Source organism: Thamnophis sirtalis, unplaced genomic scaffold, assembly GCF_051295495.1.
Source record: "Thamnophis sirtalis isolate CommonGarterSnake01/CBP01778 unplaced genomic scaffold, rThaSir2_p1.2 scaffold_2, whole genome shotgun sequence".
Classification (NCBI taxonomy): domain Eukaryota; kingdom Metazoa; phylum Chordata; class Lepidosauria; order Squamata; family Natricidae; genus Thamnophis; species Thamnophis sirtalis.
Window position 1 is genome coordinate 10,825,856 of NW_028261382.1, and position 17,913 is coordinate 10,843,768.

Genomic DNA, 17,913 nt, shown 5'->3' on the forward strand with positions numbered 1-17,913 from the left:
CTCTGATTTTTCCCTTCCCCCCCCCGCCTCCTCCTCCTTTTTTTCCCTCCCCGTGTTGTCTGGCTGCAGCAGAGGCTCAGACAGAAGAAAGGAGGAGGAGGAAGAGGAGGAGAGAGAGAAAGGAGGAGGGGGAGGAGAAGGAGGAGTGGGGGAAGAAAGAAAATCGCTGAGTGGAGGCTGGGAGGGGCCCCTTAAAGAAACGGTGCCATCGCCTGGCATTGTGGCCAGCGAAAGAACTCAAGGGGGGGGGGAGGAGGAGGAAGAAAGCATCGCTGCGCTTCCCTCCATTCTCTGCACGCCACCCCCCGACCCTCCCGGCTGGCCAGGAGGAAGGGGGGAAAAAAGCTTGGGGGGAGGGAAATCGCACGGGGGGTGGCGATGTTTTTTTTCCCCCTTGGAAAGCGTCTTATAAACCGGATTGCATTTGGGGGAAAAAAGAAAGAAAAGGAAAACAGGCGGCGATATTTTTAAGGCACAAGGAAAGTACAGCCGGGGAGGGGGAAGAAAAGAAAAGGAAGGAAGGAAAGAAAAACCTCCGGAGATTTCGAGGGAGGCTGCTTTGCGAGCTTCAACCAGCGTCCAGGATTTGCAAGCGCTCCGCGCGCCGCCGCCGGTTCCTTTTCTCCGCTGTTGAACTGGCCATCTGCCGCCTTCTCCGCTTCCTTTGTGTCTGATTTTTTTAGGGGGGGGGGTTGCTTCTTTTCCTCCCTTCCTCCTCCCCCTCCCGCGCCCCCGCTTCGCCGGTTCGAGAGCCGAAGGGAAAGGAGGAGGAGGAGGAGGGCGCGATCCCATACATTCTCACCGGGACGATGCCCAGTTCGTTGTTTGCGGACATGGAGCGGCATGGGAGCGGCGGCGGCGGCGGCGGAGGCGAGACCCTGGATGACCAAAGAGCTCTCCAGATTGCCTTGGATCAACTCTCCCTCCTCGGCTTGGACAGCGACGAGACGGGCTCCCTTTACGAGAACGAGCCGCGCAAAAAGAGCGTGAACATGACCGAATGCGTCCCCGTTCCCAGCTCGGAACACGTCGCCGAGATCGTGGGCAGGCAAGGTGGGCTGTGCTGATTGCTTTCTTTATTGGGGTTGGGGGGCGGGAGGGGGTCGGTCCGCGCATCCGTGTTGTGTGTGTGTGTGTGTGTGTGAGAGAGAGAGAGAGAGAGTTTAACTGCAAGTCTTACACCGCCACCCGCCTCTTCCCAGGTGGTTGGGTTTGGCCAAGGTGGGTTTGAGTGGAGAGCTTTTCCCCGTGGCAGGCAGGGAAGAAAGGAAGGAGAGAAGGAAGGAAGGAAGAAGAGAAGGGGAAAGGCAGGCTCGGCATAATGGGCACCCACCTGGGCACCGATTCGCAACGCCCCCCTCCCCGTGGCTTAAGACAAAGAAAGTGCAGAAATGCGGCGGAGGCAATTGGCAGCCAGATGTGCATCTTCGGCTCTTAAAAACCCATCGCGCGGGAGGAGGCGGGGGGGGGGGAGAGAGAGAGAAACGGGACGCTCCACCCAGCTCGCGGGCTGCTATTGTTGTTATTCGGCTCGTGGGCACGCAGGGGTGTTCCCCTCGCGAGCGAACGGGGTTTGAACCGCGGGGCTCAAGAGGGCAATCCGCATTATATCCCCGTGGGGGTCCCTGCGAAGGAGTTGGGGGGCCACTTCTACTTAAAAGTGCGGGGCGGGGAAGGCACACTCACTCTTTCCGCATTTTGTTTGCTCGGGTTTTTTTTGGGGGGGGGTTGTTAACGTGTGCTGAGCTCGGGACTCTTCGCGGACCGGTTTTTGCGGGTCTCCGCTGGCTCGGCGTTGCTGGGCAAGAGATTGAACCGGGAGGGGGGCTTTCGGGGGTGGGGGTTGCCTTGTTGGTGATTTTTCTTAAATCTCCCCCCCCCTCCAGCGCCCGTTGGTGGCCAATGGGAATTAGCGGCAGCGGCCAGGCGGAGAGAGGGGCGTGTGTATCTGGAGCTGATTCCCCCCCCCCTCGTTGTTGGTGCTCCTGTGTCACTCGGGGTGGGGGCAATCGGAGGGACAATAGCTTGGCTGGGTGACAGGTTGCATCGCCGTCCCTCTCCGCGCTTTGCCCTCCGCTCTCCCCCCCCCCCAGAGAGATGATGGAGGTGTAACCGGCTCTTGTCTCCCCTCCCCTTTTCCAACTCCGTCCTCCCCCTCCTCCTCCTCTTCCTCCTCCTCCGCCATCCGCTCCAGGTTGTAAAATCAAAGCGTTGCGGGCCAAAACCAACACCTACATCAAGACGCCGGTGCGGGGCGAGGAGCCGCTCTTCGTGGTGACGGGCAGGAAGGAAGATGTGGCCATGGCCCGGCGGGAGATCATCTCGGCGGCCGAACACTTCTCCATGATCCGCGCCTCCCGCAACAAAAACACCGTCTTGAACGGCTCGGTGCCCAGCCCGCCTAATCTGCCCGGCCAGACCACCATCCAAGTCCGGGTGCCTTACCGAGTGGTGGGCTTGGTGGTGGGACCCAAAGGCGCGACCATCAAGCGCATCCAGCAGCAAACCCACACCTACATCGTCACGCCCAGCCGGGACAAGGAGCCGGTCTTCGAAGTGACGGGCATGCCGGAGAACGTGGACCGCGCCCGCGAGGAGATCGAAGCTCACATCGCCATGCGGACCGGCGGCCTGATCGAGCTGATCGACGAGAACGATTTCCACGCCAACGGCACCGACGTGGGCTTCGAGCTGGGCGGAGGGGGCGCGGGCAGCCTCTGGAGCAAGCCCACGCCGCCGCCGCCGCCTCCTCCTCCGCCCCCTCCCCCGCCGCCTCCTTCCTCCTCCTCTTCCTCCTCCTCCTCTTCCTCTTCCAGCAGCATCACCCCGACGCCCGCCCGCAAGCCTTTCTGCAGCTACCGCAACGACAGCTCCAGCTCGCTAGGCAGCGCTTCCACCGACTCCTACTTCGGCAGCAGCGGCCGCTTGGCCGATTACAGCCCTCCCAGCCCGGCCGCCTTGGGCTTTCCGCCCAACGGCGCCCCCACCAACGGCTACGGCGTCTATGGGACCCCCGCCGAAGCCCTGGCTTCCCCCGACGGCTGCCCCGCCGAGCTGCCTCCTTTCGATTCCCCGCCGGGCTTCGACCTGGCGCCGGCTCCTCCCGCGCAGCTGTTGTGGTCGCAGTACGAGCGCAGCACCAGCCTGGCTTCTCCCGCGGTCGCCGCCGCCGCCTTTCCCGGCTCAGCGACGACGGCGGCGGCTCCCGCCTTGTTTGTGAGCGGCGGACAGAGGCGGGGCGTTCCACAGGCTCAGCCCCCGACGCGCGTCTCCCCGCCCTTGCACTCCGGGGCTGGAGGAGGGTCGTTGGCAGCCAGCGAGCAGCACCCGTTGGCCCGTCGGGTGCGCAGCGATCCGGGCGGCCGCTTCTTAGCCGCCGCCGTGGCTGCCGCCGCCGCCGCCTCCTGCTGCTCCTCATCTTCCTCCTCCTCCTCCTCTTCGTCCTCTTGCTCCTACCCGCTCTACGCCAACGGGCTGGGCTGCCATTTGCCCGGCTTGCCCTCCAACTGCTCGCCTTCCTCCTCCTCCTCTTCGTCGTCGTCCGCCTCCAGTTCTTCCTCCAGTTCGTCCTGCTCCTCGTCCGGGCTGCGTCGCAAAGGCAGCCGCGACTGCTCGGTTTGCTTCGAGAGCGAGGTCATCGCGGCCCTCGTGCCCTGCGGCCACAACCTCTTCTGCATGGAGTGTGCCAACCGCATCTGCGAGAGGAACGAGCCCCAGTGCCCCGTCTGCCACAGCGCCGTCACTCAGGCCATCCGCATCTTCTCCTAAGGCCCACAACCGGAGCGCCCGGACTTTGGCTGAGTGAGAATCGGTCGGTATTTGAGCAGTACAGGCGGCACCTCCGCCTCCCGGAATAATAAGGATGGGGCTTTAAAAGGGCGGGGGGGGGTAGAAAGGCGAATCTGGCATTTTAAAGGTGGCTATTATCATATCTCGTGTGTATGTATACCTGGATGTACCAATCCTGGAGGGGTCCTTGTTTTAAGACTACAATTGCCCCCCCCCACATTTCCTGTTGCTGAACAGAAACATTTCCGAAGTGGGTTTTGCCCCATTCTGCAACCTTCCCCGCCACAGTTGCTAAGTCAAATTACTGCGGCTGACGAATAACCCGGTTGTTAAGTGAATCGGGACTTTCCCCCCATTGACTTTGTTTATCAGAAGGTCTCAAAAGGGGATCAGGTGCCCCCCCCCCCCCCCGCGACACAGCAGCAAAGTTCATAAGTATGAAGCAGTTGTTAAGCGTTTTGGTCAGGTGACTGTGGGGATGCAAGTGTGAAAAATGATCATAACTCACAAAATATATATACATACATACACGCACATATACATACATACATACAGTCTCTCGCCATTGAGGGCACTGTAGCCTAGAATGGGTTGGAGGGGTATATTTGTAACATCTGGTGCATGCTATTTATATTGAAGAATGATATTCTAGAAATAGAATAGTTTTAACTCTTACGGCCAAGCTTCCAAAACATATTCTCTCTTTCACTTTCTCTTTCTCTCTCTTTCTCTCTTAAAAGTAGGAAATGCATATGGATTATGATGGTGTTTGAAACAGTTAGCATAACGTGTTGGTAGTTGCTAGATTGCTATTGAGATATATAAATCTATGGATGGATTATTATTTTTTTGGAATGTTCCTTGAAAGGGCAATTTTTTTTCCTGTGAAAGTAATAATAATTAATTAATAATAATAATGATAATAATAATAAACTTCTGATACTGCAGCTTTATCAAAGAAAAAAGAAGAAAAAAACAGAAAATGTAACATATCTCTTATACATATATATATAAATATAAATAATTAAATCTATCTATATATATATATATAAAACGTTTAAAGGTTTTAAAAGATGAATTGCATTAATACAGATTGAAGTATTTTATTCTTTTTGACTTGAAAAATTATATTTCATATTGCAAAGATGTTTACAAGTATTTTAATTTAAGTTCAGTGAACTTTTTTGTAGCTGGGTTAAAACTTTTTTATTTTTAGTATGGCCTTATGGCAAAAAAAAAAACACTGTATTATTTTGCTATCACACAATTGTGAATGGAATTGCAAAACCATAAATGTGTAATACTTTGGACAGTATTCTGTTGGGATGGAGATTTTTTATAGGTTCAGAAAAAAAAATCTTTTAAATCTGCTTCACCCAGCATATTTTCTATTCAGTGATATGGAGCATATTTTATTCTATATTATTACAAAAAAAAAATCAAAGCGTTTAAGCAGATGTCAACATAAACTGTTGATGCTTTCTAACATTTGTATAAATAGAATTCAATGGGAATTACAAAAATTCTGTTGCACCACTATAGTTTAGTATTTCTATTTTAATACATTTGTTTACCACTTGTTTCTGTATATGTAGGTGATGTTAAATGTACTTTACTGAGCAAAGTTTAAAAACAAAGTATATTTTATTTTATAAAGGGCCTTTAACCTCATGGTCAAATACTAATATTATATTTGCTGAGACAAGATTTGAAATTGTATCAAGAGTTTTATTTTTCTGACATTTAAAGTTCTACATAATAAAGGCAAAACTTAAGTAACGGTGCTACTTCATGTTTTTTTAAGTATTTCTATATAAATAAAATATTACTGAAAAGAGCTTGTGTTTTGAGTAGATTTTGGTGTGTGTTCTTTTACTGAGTTTTGAATTTCCACAGAAGGAATGGGAAAATACAATGTTTCTTCGAAAGCAGAGGTGTTGGGTATGTTGTGGAAGTGTTGTGGATGGATCGGATACTTAGTAAATAGTAAAATCCCTCCAATTGTAATAATTTAGTCCCATGCTTTAAAAAAAAAGCCTTGCAAAATTGTATCCTTTTTTATGCTGCAGTTTGGTAAACTAATAGTTCCTTCTGATTGTGTAAAATGGCCTCTTGCACAGCATATATAGAGGGTGTGTGTATCAACTAGAGTAGAGTAGACTAGAAGACCTCCAAGGTCCCTTGCAACTCTGCAACTGCTTTTAGACTGAAGGCAAAACCAGACTGACGCTTGTGGGGTGTGTCTGTAGATGATAGATAGATAGATAGATAGATAGATAGATAGATAGATAGATAGATAGATAGATAGATAGATAGATAGATAGATAGGCAGGCAGGCAGGCAGGCAGGCAGGCAGGCAGGCAGGCAGGCAGGCAGGCAGGCAGGCAGGCAGACAGACAGACAGACAGACAGACAGACATGATAGAGAGACAGAATACACACACACACACACATATATGAGAGAGGGAGGAAATGAGAATAGATGATAGACAGACATGATAGATAGATAGATGATAGATAGATAGATAGATAGATAGATAGATAGATAGATGATAGATAGATAGATAGATGATAGATAGAAGAGAGAGGTTATCTATCTTCTATCATATCTAGATAGATAGATAGATAGATGAGAGAGGGAGGAAATGAGAATAGATAGATGATAGACAAGATAGATAGATAGATAGATAGATAGATAGATAGATAGATAGATAGATAGATATGATAAAAGATAGCTATAGATAGAAGAGAAAGAGAGAGAGGTTATCTTCTATCATATCTATCTAGATAGATAGATGAGAGAGGGAGGGAATGAGAATAGATAGATGATAGACAGACAAGATAGATAGATAGATAGATAGATAGATAGATAGATAGATAGATAGATAGATAGAATAAAAGATAGATATAGATAGAAGAGAAAGAGATAGAATATCTATCTTCTATCATATCTATATCTATCTATCTAGAGATAGATAGATGATTGATGATAGATAGATAGATAGATAGATAGATAGATAGATAGATAGATAGATAGATAGATAAGAGAGGGAGGGAGGGAGGGAATGAGAATAGATAGATGATAGACATGATTGGATGGATGGATGGATGGATAGATAGATAGATAGATATAGGATAAAAGATAGAGATAGATAGATATGATAGAAGAGATAGATAGATAGATATGATAGAACATAGATAGATATGATACAACATAGATTATCTATCTATCTAGATAAGAGAGGGAGGGAATGAGAATAGATGATAGACAGACATGATTGGATGGATGGATGGATGGATGGATGGATGGATGGATAGATAGATAGATAGATAGATAGATAGATAGATAGATAGATAGATAGATAGATAGATAGATCGACCACAAACATCACAAAGTCTGGCTTTGCTTTGAGTCCAAAAGCAATAACAGAGTTGGAAGGGACCTTGGAGGTCTTCTAACCCAACCCCCTCCTCGAACAGGAGAGCCCTTCCAGACAAATGACTGCCCAATCTTTTCTTGAACATGGATCAGTCCTTAGGGTGCAACCAACTGTTCCCCCCCTTTTTATAGGAAGTATGAAAACTAAAGGGTTGGCAGTCACTTTGCATGAGTAATGGATTGGGTTAATCTAAAAAAAATAACCACCAAGCAAGTACTGGTGAGTAACTGGAAAGATAATCTGTTGACATTTAAGGCGAAGGAATATTGGTGTCGAGGGTTTAGGAATTGGAATCCAACCTATCTTTCTTTAAGGATTCATTCAAACTTCCCTCTGCTTGTTTCCAAGACTTTCATTTTCTTTTGCTGGAACAAGAGCAGCCTACATTTTGAATGTATCCAGTCTATTTCTTCACCTTTTGTGTTGTAAATATTGGATGTGATGTGGGTGTTGTAATCAGTAATGTTTGTATACTTCTTTCCCCAGGCTGCATTCCTGTATGGAGACTGTGGGCTTTGTGCAGCTTTAAAATCCTGCCTTTCACTGATCAGGATCGGTGAAATGGGCTTGGCCTTGTGAACTTTGCTACACTTGTGTGTGTGTCAAAGCCTCACAGGCAGCTGTGCAAGGAGAAAACATGTATGTCTTATGGTGCACACACCTAGAGATGGGATCTTTCTTTAAAAATGTAAAATCTGCTATGTACTTAAAAATACAGTTTGTTTGGTGTTGAGGTATCGTGTGAACTTTGCCACAGAGATTTATAACCAGTGCTTTGTGGCTTAACCTGTCAGCCGGGCCCAGCCACAGATGGCTTGTTCTATAAACCATGGTTTATTCTACAAACCTAATCACAATCTAATCTGTCACAGGGCCAAGGATTAGAATTGGCTGTCTCTTGGTGGTGGCGGCATAGTGTCATCTGGATAGTTCCATTTCAGTTCATTGTGACCTTAATCCGTAGCCTAAAATGGGATTTAGTAACTGCTGCTGAATAAGTCAGGAAGGTTGAAATATGTGGTGTCAATAAAGGGGAGCATTTGTAGCTCAGGGTTGAAAGGAGGGGGTCCTTGGTGGGGGTCCTTGGTGCTTTCTGAGTTCACTTGTTTTCTTGCAGACGTTTCATTACCCAACTAGGTAACATCATCAGTGCTAGAAGGAAGTGGGGTTTGTGGAGTGGAATAGGAGTAGGAGGATGACAGTGAATTGAATTGAATTGAATTTTATTACTTGTATGCTGCCCTTCTCCGGGAGGGACTCAGGGCGGCGAACAACTCAAAAGGGGAAAAGGGGAACATAGAACAAAATACAAATAATTAAAATAAGCAAGAATCACACAACCACACAAGTCGAGAGGGGAGGGGAACTCATCAACCCCAGGCCTGCTGGCAAAGCCAGGTTTTGACGGCTTTTCGGAAGGCCTGGAGAGAGGTGAGGGTCCGAATCCCTGCGGGGAGTTCATTCCAGAGGGCCGGAGCTGCCACAGAGAAGGCCCTCCCCCGGGTAGTAGCCAGATGGCATTGGCTAGTAGACGGAACCCGGAGGAGGCCAACCCTGTGTGATCTAATGGGTCTTTGGGAGGTAATTGGCAGCAGGCGGTCTCTCAAGTACCCAGGTCCAATACCATGAAGGGCTTTATAAGTTACGACTAGCACTTTGAAGCGTATCCGGAGACTGATCGGTAGCCAGTGCAGCTCGCGGAGGATAGGTGTAACGTGGGTGTACTGAGGTGCACCCACAATCGCTCGCGCGGCTGCATTCTGGACGAGTTGAAGTCTCCGAATACTCTTCAAGGGCTGCCCCATGTAGAGCGCATTGCAGTAGTCCAGTCTTGAGGTCACGAGGGCGTAATGTATTTCAAATCGCATTTATCTCTGCTAGTTTTCAAACCTGTGTTGATAGGAACTGTAGCAGTGGTGGGATTATTATTTTTTTACTACCAGTTCTGTAGGTGTGGCTTGAGGGAGCGTAGCATGGCTTGGTGGGTGTGGCAGGGGAAGGTTACTGCAAAATCCCCATTTCCTCCCAATCAGCTGGACTCAGGAGGCAGAGAATAGAAGGGGGCGTGGCCAGCCAGAGGTGGTATTTACCGGTTCTCCGAACTACTGAAAATTTCCACTATCAGTTCTCCAGAACTGACCAGAACCTGCTGAATACCACTTCTGGACTGTAGCCGTTTTAATCTACCAGGTCAGTTAAAAATGGCTTAATTGTGAGTCAGGATAAAGGTACAGCAGTTACAATAACGACAATTTATCATTTTAAAGGCATAGATAATGACACCCTCAGCACCTCGGCAATCTCTTAAATGAGGTTGGGTTGAAAGACGGCTTAAACTCGCCTGAGGGACATTGGTAGCTCCAACTCAGAAGCTGCAGGTTTGAAAATCTGCCCACGTTTTTTGGAGCCCTTTTAAAAAATAAAATAAAACTCTTCTTCCCCCACCAGAAAAGTAAAAGCAGAACTGTTGGGGCAAATTATTAAGGACTGGTCCTGTAGCAAAGGGGAGGCGTTGGCTCAGTGGCTAAGACACTGAGCTTGTCAACCAGAAAGGTCGGCAGTTCCGTGGTTCGAATCTCTAGTGCGCTCCCATTACTTATCCCAGCTTCTGCCAACCTAGCAGTTAGAAAGCACATAAAAATGCAAGTAGAAAAATAGGAACCACCTTTGGTGGGAATGTAACAGAGTTCCGTGCGCCTTTGGCGTTGAGTCATGTTGGCCACATGATTGTGTAGACGTCTTCGGACAGTGCTGGCTCTTCGGCTTTGATATGGAGATGAGCACCGCCCTCTAGAGTCTGGAATGCCTAGCACATACGTGGGAGGGGAACCTTTACCTGTAGCCTGATAATCCGTAGCTTTAATTCCTCTCTGGACTTCCGAAAATTGCCTTCTGTTTTTTTGTTCTTTTTTGGCAGGAGAGGAATAGGCTCCTTGCTTTTCTGATTTTTTTTATTGTTTAATTTTTTTTTCTGAGTGAAGCTCTGTTTGACAAGCAGCAATTTGCAGAGAGGATGCATTCAGTAAGATGACAGGCTGAGCTGTTTATTTTTGTTCAGGCGATGCGAGATTAGGGCTTTGTACAAAGAGAAATGGCGCTCCAATAAGAAAGGAGAACGCTTTCATTGATAGGAGTTCGTTGTCACTTAACTTCTGCAGCTGAAATCTGCATACATGTAACATTGTACCAGTGGTGGGTTTCAAATTTTTTTAGAACCTCTTCTGTAGGTGTGGCCTGCTTTGTGGGAGTGGCTTGCCAGCCATGTGACTGGGTGGGCGTGGCCAACTTGTAAAATGTGAAACTCACTTAACAACGCTCTTGCTTAGCAACCAAAATGTTGGCTCAGGAACTCTGGCATTGAAGGGTGCAAATCTTAAAGCTGGCAGGTTACAAGACCCTTGCAGCCCTAACCCTTTAGGAAAAAAAAAAAACCCAGGGGTGTTCAAACTTGACAGCTTTAAGACTTGTGGACTTCAACTCCCAGAATTCCTCCTCTCGCTCTTCATCTTGATGATGTGCGGACGGGCGGGGGGAGGGAGCTGGAACCGGTTCTAAACGGCACTGTAGATTTGTGGAACCTCTTCTATAGAAGAGGTTAGAACTGGCAGGAACCCACCCCTGCATTGTACCCAGAGGTGGGCTTCAAAAATTTCAACAAGGGGTTCTCTGCCCGGTTGCTGGGTGGGCGTGGCCTAGTCGGCCTCCTGGACCAGTGGGGAGGGGCCTTTTGCCCTCTCCCAGGCTCCAGAGGCTGGAAACAGGCCTATTTCCTTCCAGGGGGCATTTTTGCCCCCCTGAGCCTCCGTGCACGCCCTGCACTTACCTACATACAAAACAGGCTGCGGGGAGACTCCTGGGAAGGGCAGAGTGGGGTGGGCAGGGCCAGCCAGGAGTGGGATTTGGGGGTTCTTCGAACTTCACAGAATCTTAGCTAGAGATTCTCCCGAACCCCCAGCAGCCCACCTCGAATGTGCCATAAGAAGCAAAAAATCATAACTTTGTTTGCATTAATATTAAGGATGCCTGGGATCTTACAGCTGTCATCTTAAAGGATATATTTCTCTTTAGGCAAAGCAAGATTAGGTGTGCTACTATTGGTTTGTGTGCCAAGCATTGATGTTAACACAGGTAGTCCTCAAACTTACAACAGTTCATTTAGCAACCACTCAAAGTTACAACAGCGCTGGAAAAAAATGATTTACGACCTTTTTTTTTTTTTTACACGACCTGCAGCTGGTTCATATTTATGACGGTTGCTGGGCGGCCACAACAGCTCAGCTATGTTGGTACCAAATTCCTCTGTCCTTTATACCCTCTACTGAAATACCAGCTGGGGATGATGGGAATTGTGGTCCTCCTCTCACACCTGCAGGATGCTTGGTGGGGGAATGCTCACCGTTAGCCTTAGAAGTTCATTTTGATCTTCAAGAACTTATCCATGGTCTTTTCTGCTTGGCAGATGGGGAATATAATATCTCCCATCTCGGAATCAAGTCAAGGCTATCCCTGCTGGTTTCACAACCACAAGGCCAAAATTAACAACCTGACAGATGAGGTTTTTAAAAGCTTGGTCTTAAAAATAGGCCTTTGCAGGTAATGGAAGAACTGGCTACCATCCACAAAGGAGGAAGCTGTGATCTAAGGCTTTCGGTGGTATTTTATGTGGCGTGGAAGTAGGCTAAATTCAGATCGTAACATTTAAATGGGTTTTCTTTTTTTTTTCCTGGTGAGGAGGATCCCATAAATAGTTCTCATTTGGAGCAAGCTTAAGAGTCCTAGACAAAAAGGTTAGCCATTCTTAAATTATCTGCCAGAGTTGACTTGTTTTATGGTGGAGCAAAACAAATCTGCAGAGGTAGCAAATAGGTTTGCAATTGGAAAGGCCAATGAACATTGCCACAAAATGGCCGACGTGGAGACCATGTTATGTATATGGATGATACGTATTATGGATCATAAGCTTCCTAACAGAAAGCAAGCAGCAGGTGAATCTAGGCAAAATCACATCAGATACTTGCACAATTAGCACAGGAGCTCCCCCAGGGCTGTATGCTCTCTCTCCACTTCTCTCTATACACCAATGACTGCATCTCAAAATATCCCCGTTACAGTTTTTTCCCCAAATGCCATCACTCTGCTTAACAACTAATTCCCACAACACTGTCAAATAATTTACTAAGACTATTATTACTATTCTTCTCCTCTTCCTTCCCAGTATCTATCTCTTCCAGCTTATGACTATAACCATGTTGCTTGTATCTTTCAATTTACATTGTTTTTATTTGTTTCCTAATACAATTTGATAGCTTATTAGTAACTTTGACTATCACTAAGTGCTGTATCTTTTTATTCTTGATGAATGTATTTTATTCTCTTTATGTACAATGAGAGCATAGGCACCAAAGAAAAATTCCTTGTGTGTCCAACCACACTTGGCCAATAAAAAATTCTATTCTGTTCTTGTCGGTCAGAAAGCTCGGTAGTTCGAATCCCCAGTGCCGCATAACGGAGTGAGCTCCTGCTACTCGTCCCAGCTTCTGCCAACCTAGCAGTTCGAAAGCACATAAAAATGCAAGTAGAAAAATAGGAACCATCTTTGCTGGGAAGGTAACAGTGTCCGATGCCCCTTTGGCATTTAGTTATGCCGGCCACAGGACCACGGAGATGTCTTCGGACAGCGCTGGCTCTTCGGCTTTGAAACGGAGATGAGTACTGCCTCCTAGAGTCGGGAATGACTAGCACATATGTGCGAGGGGAATCTTTACCTTTAATCTAGAGTTAAATGGGAAGAAAGTCTGATGCGGCAATGTGTGAAGGAGACTTACTGGAGGATCAGCCCTTCCTGAGGTATCTTGTCCATGAAGATGGCAGTCCTGAATAAGAGCGTACTTCCATATTAATTCCTGGTGCTCTCACTTCTGTCTAATTGGGCAAAATAAACGCCTCTCTGCAGGCTAGAAAGGCATTTGATCTAGAAGCATCTGCAAATGGTTTACTTAACACATGCAAAATTTATTCTCATTTGATATGTGTGTCTTTCTGCAGTGCCGGAAAATATTTCCAGCTGTTGACTGCTGGGAACTAATTTTTAGATGCCGTTTCGAAACATTGGAAGTCCTAACTTCCAGCAAGGCCAAGCAAGGTATTTTAGACCCACGAACTGCACGCTTTTTAAAAGGACATCTGGACTTCCTCCAGTTCAATCCAGGTCTGGTACTTAAGCAACGTGGCCTTCATCTAAGTAATAATTATGGTACAGGAAGGACTCCCTTGGGTCAAACTTGACTCCTCATTTTCTTAGCCAAAATACAGAGATAATCTGTCCTGACTTTCCTCTTTTAATTTTCAATTTTATCTTGTTGCCTGCAGCTTTGGGATCGCCTTGATGCCCCCATCAAAATAACTTTGGTTTTCATCTCTTGCAGTGATGAAATTCAATTCTTTTTTACTACTTTATTATTATTATTATTATTATTATTATTATTATTATTATTATTATTATTATTTTATTTATTTGGTTTATTTGTATGCCGCCCTTCTCCAGGAGGGACTCAGGGCGGCGAACAACTCAGGGGGGAAAGGGAACATAAACAACAGTACACATAATTAAAATACACGAAAATCACACAGCCATACCAGTCGAGAGGGGAGGGGAACTCATCAACCCCAGGCCTGCTGGCACAGCCAGGTTTTGACAGCTTTCCGGAAGGCCTGGAGAGAGGTGAGGGTCCGGATCTCCGCGGGGAGTTCATTCCAAAGGGCCGGAGCTGCTACAGAGAAGGCCTCCCCCGGGTAGTAGCCAGATGGCATTGGCTGGTGGACGGAACCCGGAGGAGGCCGACCCTGTGAGATCTAACGGGTCTTTGGGGGGGTAATTGGCAGCAGGCGGTCTCTCAAGTACCCAGGTCCAATACCATGAAGGGCTTTATAAGTTACGACTAGCACTTTGAAGCGTATCCGGAGACCGATCGGTAACCAGTGCAGCTCGCGGAGGATAGGTGTAACGTGGGTGTACCGAGGTGCACCCACAATCGCTCGCGCGGCTGCATTCTGGACGAGTTGAAGTCTCCGAATACTCTTCAAAGGCTGCCCCATGTAGAGCGCATTGCAGTAGTACTTGTTCTGTGGCTGTGGCTTGGTGGGCGTGGTGTGGTTTGGTGGGTGTGGCAGGGGAAGGATTCTGCAAAATCTCCATTCCCACCTCACTCTGGGGCCAGCCAGAGGTGGCAATTGCCGGTTCTCCAAGCTACTCAAAATTTCCGCTACTGGTTCTCCACAACCTGCTGGATTTCACCCCTGATCTCTTGGTTGTTGTTGCTTTTTTTTTTCTCTGTGAGATCGTGCACTCAAAAAGAGTCGGAAGTGAGATGGGGAATGGTAACTCTGGTTCACAAATGACACTCCAGCCTAATTGGTAAAATTTACTTACAAAGCCTGCATTCTTTCGCTTTGCTAATCTGTGGACAGTAAGAGATGGATTCATCCAGGCGCACGTATGAAATACGTTGTTTTAATCTCTGGCTCCCAAGAGGCTGTTTGTCTAATGTGCAGTCCAAAAGTAACAAGGATGATCAAGGGAGTTAGACCCTTGCGACACCTTCAGACTATGAATATGATCAATTTTTACAATATAGGCAAAATAAAAGAACAGATGTGAACAAGGAAGGCTTTGTTCAATCTTCTTTCAAAGAGCGTAAGAAGCTCGATTCATTTCGGAGCAAAATGTGAGAGCTAATTTTACTCTAATTAACTTTGCTTCAGTGGCAGCTGTTACAAGGGGTCTTTTTTTCCCCAAGCTACTTTAGTTTTAGCATGTTTTACAGATCCTATCTCTTAGGCTGATTCATTCCAACTCCCTTCACCTTTCCTTCAACTTCCTGATTCTAAAAAATTGGCTGCAAATAATAGAGCTGGAAACAAAAGTGCTATCTATATCTGTTACTGCTTGGATAGTAATTTAAGATAATAGCTTAAATGGGTCAGGTGGACTCATATGCTACTCCTGGGTCGGACAGAACCAGTAGAGAAATTTGTAGGGCACTTGAACCTTACAGGGATGCGGTGGCTCAGTGGCTAAGATGCTGAGCTTGTTGATCAGAAACGCTGGCTGTTCAGCAGTTCGAATCCCTAGCGCCGCGTAACAGAGTGAGCTCCCGTTACTTGTCCCAGCTTCTGCCAACCTAGCAGTTTGAAAGCATGTAAAAAATTCAAGGAGAAAAATAGGGACCACCTTTGGTGGGAAGGTAACAGCATTCCATGCGCCTTTGGCATTGAGTCATGCCAGCCACATGATCACGGAGACGTCTTTGGACAGTGCTGGATCTTCGGTTTTGAAACAGAGATGAGCACCGCCCCCTAAAGTCGGGAACAACTAGCACATATGTGCGAGGGGAACCTTTACCTTTTACCTTTTATAAACCTTATAACCCTGGTTAGAGTATTTCATTTTGTGGGCAGCTAAGCATCTCTAAGAATTCAGTCTCTTTCTGGCAATGTATGGGAAAATGATTAATTCACTCAGGTTATATTCTTATTTTCTAGGGGCAGCATATAGTTAAAGGAACAAATTTGCAACACAAGAAAAATAACCAAAAACTTTATTCTTCTCAAAGGAAAAACAGGTAAAGATCTGTTTTTTACAATGCACTAGGTTGCAACGTGATTAACCCTGAAATGATATGTAAAACTGGACTTTAATATAAATTGTTGTGATTTGTAGATAGATCTCCATTTATAACCAGGTTTTTTTTCAAAAGAGTATTTGTCTTCTATACATTGTACTTTAACAGGTTGTTAATGTTCCTTTGTTTTCCTCCAAAGGTTGCTCAGGGGTGTCCCAAATCCAGATGTTTTATCCCAGATGCTGATGTGGGCAGTCAGGGCTGGGACATCCGTCTCTAAGCCATGGTGTTTGGCTTTTGTCTTGGTGTGTTGTAGAAATCTAGACTTTCTTGTCTTATAAAATTTCCTTCTGTGCTTTTAAAACCATGATTTGGGGCTTAGGCTCTTGTGCCAACTAGCCAACTGTGGCTTGATAAACTACATTCAAGAAAATAGTGTTGTGGAAACTGGCACTTTAACCTTTCTGTCCACTACTGGATTTCCTATAGACCGTCCTAATTCCTGCCTTTGGTTTACAAGCCAGTTTTCCTCTTTTCTGCCACTTTCAGAGGTGGGTTCCTACCAGTTTGCACCTATTCGGTAGAACCGGTTCGTCAAATCTACCGGACCGGTTAGAAGAGGTTCCACCAGTGGACCCGGAAAGCAAGCCACACCTACAGAAGAGGTTCCAAAAATTTTTGAAACCCACCACTGGTCCTTGGATATGATTATTCTACACTATCATGCTCCTATTTATAAAACTCAGTGCCTCTGTGAAAGGTAAGGATGACTACTGCGTTTGTGGTGCAATCAGAACATTGCGTGTGTTGAAGTTGTTTTAACGCAAACCAAAGATGCCTTTTAAAAAAGAAGTGTACATCATATTCTTATGCATGCCAGTGCTGTGTGTGAGGTAATTTAAGGTGGTTCTGACAAGTGTCGTCGGCATCTTCATATCCGGTCACATGGGCGGCAAGCCACTCCCATCCGGTCACATGGGCAGCAAGCCACTCCCACAAAGGAGGCCACACCCACAGAGTAGGTTCGAACAATTTTTGAAACCCACCACTGGCCTCTTTCTGTCAATTTGTCTTCAAAGTCCAGATTCCCGAATCCTCCCTTGATGATGCAGGGATTGTGAATGGATGAAGAGAACTTCATTTACCTGATCAGTTGCCAGACATGTCCAGTTTGCTCCAATAAGGTAAAAGTAAAGGTTCCCCTTGCACATATGTTCTAGTCGTTCCCGACTCTAGGGGGCGGTGCTCATCTCCATTTTAAAGCCGAAGAGCCAGCGCTGTCCAAAGACATCTCCGTGGTCATGTGGCAGGCATGACTAAACACCAAAGGCTCATGGAACGCTGTTACCTTCCAAAAGTCGTTCCTATTTTTCTACTTGCATTTTTTACATGATTTCGAACTGCTAGGTTGGCAGAAGCTGGGACAAGTATTGGGAGCTCATTCCATTACGCGGTGCTAGGGATTCGAACTGCCGAACTGCCGACCTTTCTGATCGGTAAGCTCAGCATCTTAGCCACTGAGCCACCAGGGTTCCCCAACCACCGGTCCATGGTTTAATGGCTGGCCACAGGCTGTTGGGAACTGGGCGACGTAAGTTGGAAGCTGCATTTGTGCAAGCGGTGTAAGCATGCGCAAAACAATGCCCCTTTCCCCCCTCCCCCACCTGTGGCTCACAGAGCCCAAAAGGCCAGGGACCGCTGCTTTAAACTACCCACAATATACCTGGGCGTGTTGTCCAAGAGTGAGAAAGATTTGGGCAGTGGTTTGATCTCCAGACTGGTTTCATTTCAGTTTCTGAACATTTCATTACCAGGCTAGGTAATAACATCAGTAGGGTTTTCTTGTCCTATTTTCCTTAGCTTAAAAATTGAAACGAGCTTGGAGAGCAAACCACTGCCCAAATCTAAAACCCGAGCTGCAAGTATTTTCTATTATTTCAAAGTGAGAATGATGGTTTGGCATGGTAGGCATTCCCCCCCCCCCGAACTATCTTGAATTTCATGGGCCTTTGATCTATTCATGGGCCTTTGATCTATGAGCCAAGGTGGCGCAGTGGTTAAAA

At 46.8% G+C, this 17,913-nt stretch overlaps 1 protein-coding gene across 1 annotated transcript; it reads left to right on the forward strand.

The window, feature by feature from the left end:
• Positions 1-794: 794 nt before the first annotated feature.
• MEX3B (mex-3 RNA binding family member B) lies at positions 795-3,996 on the forward strand. The gene is made up of 2 exons (XM_087704269.1): positions 795-1,053; positions 2,195-3,996. Exons 1-2 carry the CDS (start codon positions 810-812, stop codon positions 3,766-3,768), a joined length of 1,818 nt encoding a protein of 605 aa, XP_087560395.1. The 5' UTR covers positions 795-809; the 3' UTR covers positions 3,769-3,996.
• The last annotated feature ends 13,917 nt before the right edge of the window (positions 3,997-17,913 follow it).